We start from the raw sequence: 8,321 nt of genomic DNA, 5'->3' as shown, positions 1-8,321 counted from the left end.
TGTAATAAAACGATGATAGAACAAGACTAAAAATTAAATATGAGAACAGAAATTGAAAAAAAACCCAGCTCAGCCTAGAGATTAAACTTGAGATCTAATTACACACATCGTAGCTCGGACCACTGAGGTAGTTCTAGTAAATAAAAACAAAATAGGTTTAATGTTCAATCAATGAATAAAATTAAAAAAGAACGTTGTTTTAAATTGCAATGCAAGTTCCTTTATTTGTAGTAAGAAATATATTAGAAACGATATTTTGCTACATATCTTCACTAATTTCACAGGTTTTTTCGCTGTACTTGTTCATTACCATTTTCACGAGGCAAGAGTATTTCGTTAGACAATTTTTAGTAGGAAATGCTAGTATATTTTGTGGGTCGTAATATGGATTGAAATCTAAAAACTGCGGTTCAACATCGTCGTCGGAGAACAAATCAGGTGTTGGATGTATTACGACATTTAATTTAACACATTCATTCGTTTGCAAAAAGACGCAAATATCTTGAAGAGCCCTGTATGTTATAAATTCGCATTTATCAGAAATATATGCTAGAGAGACTCCAGGTTTTTCAAATACAGTATTCATTACTACACTGGTCCATTTCAGAAATACTTCAATTTTCATGCCCGACTGTAGTCTCAACCAAGGGGTACATATTACGTAGTCGTCGCCGATTTTAATCGACCACTCTTTAATATATTCAAGCAGTATTATAACATTTTCGTAGAATCCAACTCTTTTTATGATCTTATCTGACTCAAGTTTTTGCAGCTTCTCAACAAGCACTTTACTTTCGTATCCAAAAAGATCCTGAAACCAAAGAGAAATAACAATTAGTAACAACTCTATAATGGTTACACAATTAAATAAATGATTGAGAATTAAATAATCGAGAAGAACTACCTGTAGCTCCATAAATGTAGCACCTTGCGCTCCCTTCTGTTTCAAATGCATTATGACTTCATCGTCCTCATTAACATCTGAATTTGGCGTCTCACTGATCTTTACGATACCACAACTAGAAAAAATCAAAACAATATAATTTGTAATAAGTTATTCATAATATCACGAATACAACGTATTGTCCAATGTATTGGTTTTCGTAACTTACTTTGCAACATACTCTAAACTGGCATCTAATTGTGGATGTTCGTATAATTCTTTCACATTTACAGCATTATTCTTCTTTTTCCATCGCATAGTTCCTGTTTTAAGGCTATACTTAGTATCTATAGTTAATGCACTCATCTCGCCGGGTCCTATAGGAGTGCCGTTTACGTCGGTAATGAGGGGAACAGTCGTAGACTCGATTTCCATAATGTCACAAGCCTCTAACTCACAAGAAGCACAGTTCATTTCAGCCGTTCCTTTTATTTCATTTTTACATTCCACAGTACTTAATATTTCAGACAATTTGTCAATGAAATCAGAATTCAATCTGCACAACCATTTTCGGCGGTAAAATACAGAGATTTTGTATGACGACTGAACTATGTCATCTAAATCAAGCTTTCGGAATTGATTATTGAACAGCTTTTCTTTAGCTGCTATAGCGGAACACTTACGTAGTTGTTCCACAGCGATACGTAAAGCACCCTCAGGATATTCTTTGAATGTTGCATAAATTTTCTTTGCTGTGTCAGAATCTAGCTCGTTGTCTAAAGTTTGCATTACTGTCACCATAATAGCTTCCTTTAACTGAGAATTTTCTGGTACTTTGTACATGTTACACTGTTTGTTAGCAGTCAATGTCGTTATTGAGAAATGATTGTAAAAGTCGTTAAGGCTAACAGCAACACATGGCATTCTTTGCGTATAGGATTTGCTGCGCATGACTTGCATTATGATCCAAACTAATTCCATCAAGGGCAATCGAGCTTTATTAATGAACTTAGACATATTAGTCGAGTATTTAAGTCTAAGTTTTTTTAGAAGACCTTCATATTTATGAACTAGATCTCGTCTGCGTCTCATTTCATTTATTATACACTGCTTTTCATGATTGAATGGAATGTTTGTATCTAAACTTGATGCTCGGCTATGACAGAGACCTTTTGTCTTTTTTACGTCGTAAAAGGAAAGCAAATCTTTAGCGACGGTGTTTCTGACTATGAGGCTTCCGGGTTGAGAGTTAGGACTCATGATAGTTATGGCAGCTTTGCAGATTGTTATTATTAGGTCTTCTCTTTCCGACCATTTCACTGTGCCATCAGGTCTCCTGCGTTTCAAAGGGACAACTGGCGGTTTTTCAATTACTCGTTTCTTTGGGACTTTTATTGGTTTCGCTTTAGATTTCTTTATTACTTCGAATTTAGGCGTTTTTGCTTTTTTCTGAGTCATTACTCTTTTATGCGGTCTCGCGTAAAATGTTTGCCACAAACGTGGTATTTCCATGAAGAAGCACGAATCAAATCCACAAGGACCCAGTCCGTCGCCAAATCGTTCGCCTGTGTCATACAGGTGGACTTCTTCGGCGGAACGCAATGGTGGCTTTAACTGCTTTTTGCTACGGTTAGACACATTTATTTCAGTGCTGATACTGATATTGTACACATGACTCCAATACTTGACGACATCCTCATGACTTTCAAAATTAAACGTTAATTCCTCCACCTCCGGGTTTGGTTTGGGCCAAGGACCCGACGTATTTAATATTTTGGCTTTTCGGTTGACATAAAATAAGAAGCTGGAAGAATTACTAAGACCCGTGTTACTGGTGTGTGCAGTCTCATGACTGATCAACTGAACTAATCCAAGCATGGCCAATACTTTAAGATTGAGTCTTAACGAATTTTGTATTATTTTCGACTTCATCAAGGCTTTGTATACATTCGATGGTGTATCCTTAAGCTTTAACGTAAGCTGATCATCAGTTATTAATTGGTACATGTCTACTGCAGCTAAAGAACACAAATTGTTAATAAGAAATTCAACTGTGGCCTCGGGGAATAAATCAACGACACACACGTACCCTGGAGGCAAACTGTGAGATTCAGGTTCCACATAATCAAAATAAGCTAAGTTAATGACAAATTCATGAAGTTTTTGAATTTTCATGTATCGAGGGTAAGAACGTCTCACTTTAGGTAACGATGGATTATTATCTTGCAATTCAGCTTTCTTTGCGCTTACTTTTTTGCTGATAGCTGCCCTAATGCAAATCTCTTTGTATTTCGCTTGGACTAATGGATCAGACATTTTTATGTGATGTGCGCAAATTAGAACTGAATACCTTTGGAGACCAGGCCATTTGATTTTATACATTTTGATATGACCATCAGTAACCAGTTTCTGTATGAATGACTTCAGAGCTTTAGTGTCCATGGGTGGTTCATTGACTTCTTTAGAGGCCAAACTACTCAACGTCATGTAACCAGATATACAAAGTTTTTCATTAAGAACTTTAAGTACGCCAGTCGCGAATCTCAGCTGCCTCAAAGTAGGGTTTTTGTTAAAGCTGCCAAGAGATTTGCTATTTTCGAAGCCGTCTAATACTTTGATCTCTGTGATTTCATTTCCTTGAGTCAGCTCTATATCTTTATTAATAACATCATCATCTTTGTTCTCACTTCTAACTGGTTTCTGACTCTTAGATGCTTGATCACTTTTTGATGCCTTCTCCATTTTCATTCTTTTCAATGGTATTTCTTCATCACTGGTAGTACAAGGTTGTGGTTGTGTTTCAATATTTTGGCCTGTCTCTGACGGCGGAACTTTGCACTTTCCTAAATACTCTAAGAATTGGCTTCTCTGTTCCTCATACTTTTTATCCATTTTGGCAGTAGAGACAACCGCAATAAACCTGGAGAGATATTAAGATTTATTTGTAACATTAAGATACACTAGACATAGTTATGTCCTCTTGGCCGATATTCGGCTTCGGCGGACAATGGAGAATGTTACTAGGTATGCCAAATCGCTTGAAATTTTGACTCAGTAAAGCCTGTACATGTACATGAAAACTAGTTTTTGTTTTAGTCAAAAATACCAAGTAGTTTTGATTTTACAAGCATTCAAAGTTTCAAAAAATATCGAGTCCCGCTAACAGCGTGACGTCATAGTACACCATGCCGCGCGGGCCGCGTCCCGCTTAATATCAAGTCTCCAGCCGTAGATGTAATAGCTTATGCAGTATTTTGTTGTGTTTTCGTCTGCTTATTACATTTAAAGTGTAATAATAGTAAATATTATTAAAAAAGGCTATGTGAGCCAGACTTAGCGTAATGTACAATGACGTCACACCGATTCGCGCGGTTACAACTTGTTTTACTTATAAATCGGAAATTAATTGACGTATCAAAGTAATTCTTTCACTAGTATTTTTTATTTTTAATAGAGAATATGGAGAGCTAATAATCCAAATTTGTTAACATTCTCCATTACATTGAAATCAGCCAATTTAGCAGGACTTTGTTTGATAGTGTCCAAATGTGTACACATATAGACTCTCTATTCCCTTACTCTTATAGCCCGGTAGTACGCTAACAGGTCTCACTCTCCGAGGCACGGAGGTCTACAACCTCAACCTCGTAACTCTGAGCAATTTCTGAGAAATTCTTAACAGAAAAACTCAGAGAAGAATTTTTGGCCCGACTTACGGCGTTTGTCCACCGCCGCCGTCACCGTCACGTCACCGAGAACGAATTGACGGCGCCGAAGTAGCGGCACATACATTTACATTAAATTACTTTAGCCGCTTGTCCACCGCCCGCCGTTACCCGAGCGCCGTCATCCCGGCCGCCGAGATTGCGAGTAGATCGACGCGACCGCTAGATCGTCGCCGAAATTTTGACGGGCCGATGTGCCAGCAATACAAAACACATATGCGCTTGTCCACCGCCGCCGTCAGCGTAGCCGTTGCACTGTACAAACTAAACCAGCGAAATCGGTCCGGTGACGGCGGCGGTGGACAAACGATCGCCGTCACGTCATATTAAACTCGGCCCGAAATAATCTTGTTCTTGGTGACGGCCCGGTGACGGCGGCGGTGGACAAACGCCGTTAGGATTCGCGATTTCTCTAGACCTTTGCGCGGCAATAGCATTTACTACCGAAAGCGCCACAGAGGCAGTCAAGACACAGAATATTTTTTATTAACTTAGACATATTTAATAATGCAATGTATTTTTTTCGCTCAACAGATACAGAGAACAGAGAGAAGGAAAAAAATTCATTGAGAAAAATTAAGAAAATTTATGTAATAGCTATTTAATTTTGCTTATTACCTTGCAGTTCTTTGTTTTCCTTTATCTTCTAGATACTCTCTTACAATATTTCTCATCCTGAATATCCTGCATATTGCTCTTGCAGTATAAAACTCGATGCCCAGCAAGTGGGACAGTTGTACTTGAGTGAGGCCTTGAAGACCTGCATCTAAGAACTGTTCATAAGCTTGTCTCATGAGGCCAATGCCGACTTTATACTGACACGCCAAGGGAACCTCAGGTTCTTCTTCCGACCCTGACGATTCATCACTTTTGGATGAGAGGCAAATATATTTCCTTTTTTGAGTTATCTTTGCTTTTTTACTCTTGGAGCCATCTTCTAAAGTTATTAGCCTATCTTCCTGCAAAAAAATTGTGAAACATATGTATAAACAATAAAAATAAATGTAAGTCTTTGTTTAAATTAAAGAAAATAATAAAATGACTTACAAAGTTGAAAATGTTAACTGTTTTCTGCAACCTTCTATTTTGCTTCTGAGTCAAGATACCTCTTTTCACAATGAGTTCTGATCTCTCACTGTAATCTGGACATTGTAGTAAATACTCTACAACATTGTGTAACATCCCTATTTTAGGCATAGTCAACACACTTGGTTTATGGAACCTCTTTAGTCTAATTAATAAGCATTTTATGCCTTTTCCTTTAATTACTTGTGTAATATTTCTTAAATAGATCAAGTCTAGGTCCTGTAGATGCTTTCTGTTATAGAATAATGCTTTAGATTCTTTGATAATCTTGTGCAAGTTTGATTTTCCAACAGACATTTGACCCTGGAAAAAGAAATAAGAAACTTTGGCTTAAAGTTGCAATAAAGGCACTGTTAAAAATAATTATTTTATTTAATATTAGAATTTGTTTAAACCATCACTATCCCACAGCAGGGCAAGGATATCTTCCCAATTTGAAGAAGGATTTATGTCCTGAGTTCATGACACTGGCCAAGTGTCGGATTGGGACTTTGCATACACTCCAGAAATGTGTAGCAAAAAGAAATGACAAAACAATATTATTATTCAATGTACATCCATACTAATATTATAAATGCGAAAGTAACTCTGTGTGTCTGTCTGTCTGTTACTCAATCACGCCTAAACTACTGAACCAATTTGCATGAAATTTGGTATGGAGATATTTTGATACCCGAGAAAGGACATAGGCTACTTTTTATCCTGTGGAAAATGACGCATTCCCATGGAAAAATTCAGGTGGCGGACGAAGTCACGGGTGAAAGCTAGTTACAAATAAATATATACTTACATTATCTCTAGACTTGCCAATGAGTTCCAACAAGCAGTAATTTATTGGCATCATTTGTGACAAGCAGGTCATTGGCATGTGCGGTGCGAGTGCATGCCATCGTTCCTCAATACTCGCTACTACAACTAGTCTCTCTCCATACTTCGCAATGACATCTGCATATGACATATTTGCTACATTTTTTACAGGTACTCTTTTTGAGTAGTATATACTCGATCCATATTCATTTTCAATCGGCTTATATTCATAAGGACCATCTAGATAATCTTCCTGAAATATTTTATTACAACATCAAGAATTAGTTATGATATATTATTATAATAAATGTTGTTTTTAAACTGTTTAACAAAAATGTTTAAGATCAGATCATGTTTACATTTGTATTACATTAGACAATGATGATTTTAGTCGAGACTTTAGAGAGCAAACGTTACTAATATCAAAAACTATTTTATATAAACTTATAGAACTGAAACAGACAAAACTATGAATATTACTCACAGGTTCTTTCAGGTGGCCAGAGGTTTCGTCAATGATTGTAAACCTGTCTTGGATCTCTAAATATGGAAGAGGTTGTGGTAGAGCATAAAACGATAGGCTTTTGTGATTAGCGATGAATTTCCAATATCTTGTCTTTAGTTTCTCTGTTAATTCGCCCGACAAACGTTTTTCTACTCGCCGCCATAGCAGATCAAGTCCAATGCCTTCCAACCCGTCTAGGGCTATTTCATCAATTATAACATGTTTGTAGTTCATAGAAATCTGTCTCAGTATGTTATTTTCCATTATTTCTGATAATTACGGGAAATAAACATTACACAAATATTATACACACACATGTGCGGAGATCAGGATCGACTATAATACCACAATCTTAAGCATTTTCGTGACGCAACCTATGAGGGAGCAGTGTTACCATCGATTTTTCGTGGTAAAGAGTGAGATAAAAACTACGCTGATGTCAATAGAATGCTAAAGAACATATTTTACCAAAGTCCAACAGCTGTTGTCAATAATGTGACAATGTCATAACTCCAAGTGTCAGTGTCACTTTCAGTGTTGCTAGAGTGATAACTACTAAACAGAGACTTGAATCTTTGTTTAAAACGCTAAACATATTTTCGATTGAGATATCAATATTTTATTATATCATTTTGATCCGGTTTTATAATGGTACTTTTATAGAAATTCAAGTGTCGAGCTTGGAATTGTCGATTGTTGGTCTACCACCTTTTACTTAGTTCCGGCAGGCAATATATACCTATTATAATATGTAATTATTATCTCTTGTATAAACTAGAAAAGCTGTGAATAATATATGTATCGTATATTAATATCAGTGGTTATATCATTTTGTTAAACTAATGCTTTGTGATGAAAAAAAGTTAAGAGCTCTCTGAGCTACCAAGGCCAATTTCTTTGAAGGTGGTAAGTTTTATTACTTTGCTATTTTTAATTTGATTTCACTTACATATTTAAATCACTTAGATATGGCTAATTTATTTTAATATCATTAAAGAGCTGGAAACGACACACTTCTCTACTAGACACTAGATGGCGTTGATGGTAAGTAAAACGTATAAGAGTGTAGAATCTTAATGCTCTACGGGCGGCTACGATCCACAAGGGAAAAGATGACTAGGGTGTCCATCTTTCGTTGAAAAATAACCCATAGCACTGTTTGATCCGGGACTCTAACCCAGACCTTTGTTTGACCTTGCCGATCACTCAACCATATGTAGGTAATCATTGAGGTAATGAGCATTGAGATGTTAAAAATCGTATGTATTTTAAACGACTTATAAGTTTTCTAAAATCTGTTGGTAGGAATAAAGGA

The 8,321-nt window shown here is 36.5% G+C and overlaps 1 protein-coding gene across 1 annotated transcript; it reads right to left on the bottom strand.

Moving 5' to 3' along the window:
- Positions 1 to 205: 205 nt before the first annotated feature.
- LOC142979832 (uncharacterized) lies at positions 206 to 7,347 on the bottom strand. The gene is made up of 7 exons (XM_076125023.1): positions 6,986 to 7,347; positions 6,485 to 6,754; positions 5,656 to 5,997; positions 5,227 to 5,567; positions 1,113 to 3,803; positions 905 to 1,019; positions 206 to 811 (listed from the first exon to the last, which is right to left on the bottom strand). The coding sequence occupies exons 1-7, from the start codon at positions 7,268 to 7,270 to the stop codon at positions 260 to 262; spliced, it is 4,596 nt and encodes a 1,531-aa protein (XP_075981138.1). The 5' UTR covers positions 7,271 to 7,347; the 3' UTR covers positions 206 to 259.
- Between the last annotated feature and the right edge of the window lie 974 nt (positions 7,348 to 8,321).

The sequence above is a fragment of the Anticarsia gemmatalis genome, chromosome 17 (genome assembly GCF_050436995.1).
Source record: "Anticarsia gemmatalis isolate Benzon Research Colony breed Stoneville strain chromosome 17, ilAntGemm2 primary, whole genome shotgun sequence".
Taxonomy (NCBI): domain Eukaryota; kingdom Metazoa; phylum Arthropoda; class Insecta; order Lepidoptera; family Erebidae; genus Anticarsia; species Anticarsia gemmatalis.
The sequence above is the reverse complement of the archived record's forward strand: the minus strand, read 5'-3'. Positions and strand labels throughout refer to the sequence as shown.

Bases quoted from the DNA above. Each gene is read 5' to 3' on its own strand.
- LOC142979832 (XM_076125023.1), bottom strand. From the start codon at position 7,270: ATGGAAAATAACATACTGAGACAGATTTCTATGAACTACAAACATGTT. The intron at 6,755-6,985 runs GTGAGTAATATT...AAAATATTTCAG, and splicing joins CTGGCCACCTGAAAGAACCT to GAAGATTATCTAGATGGTCC. The intron at 812-904 runs GTAGTTCTTCTC...CTTTGGTTTCAG, and splicing joins CTACATTTATGGAGCTACAG to GATCTTTTTGGATACGAAAG.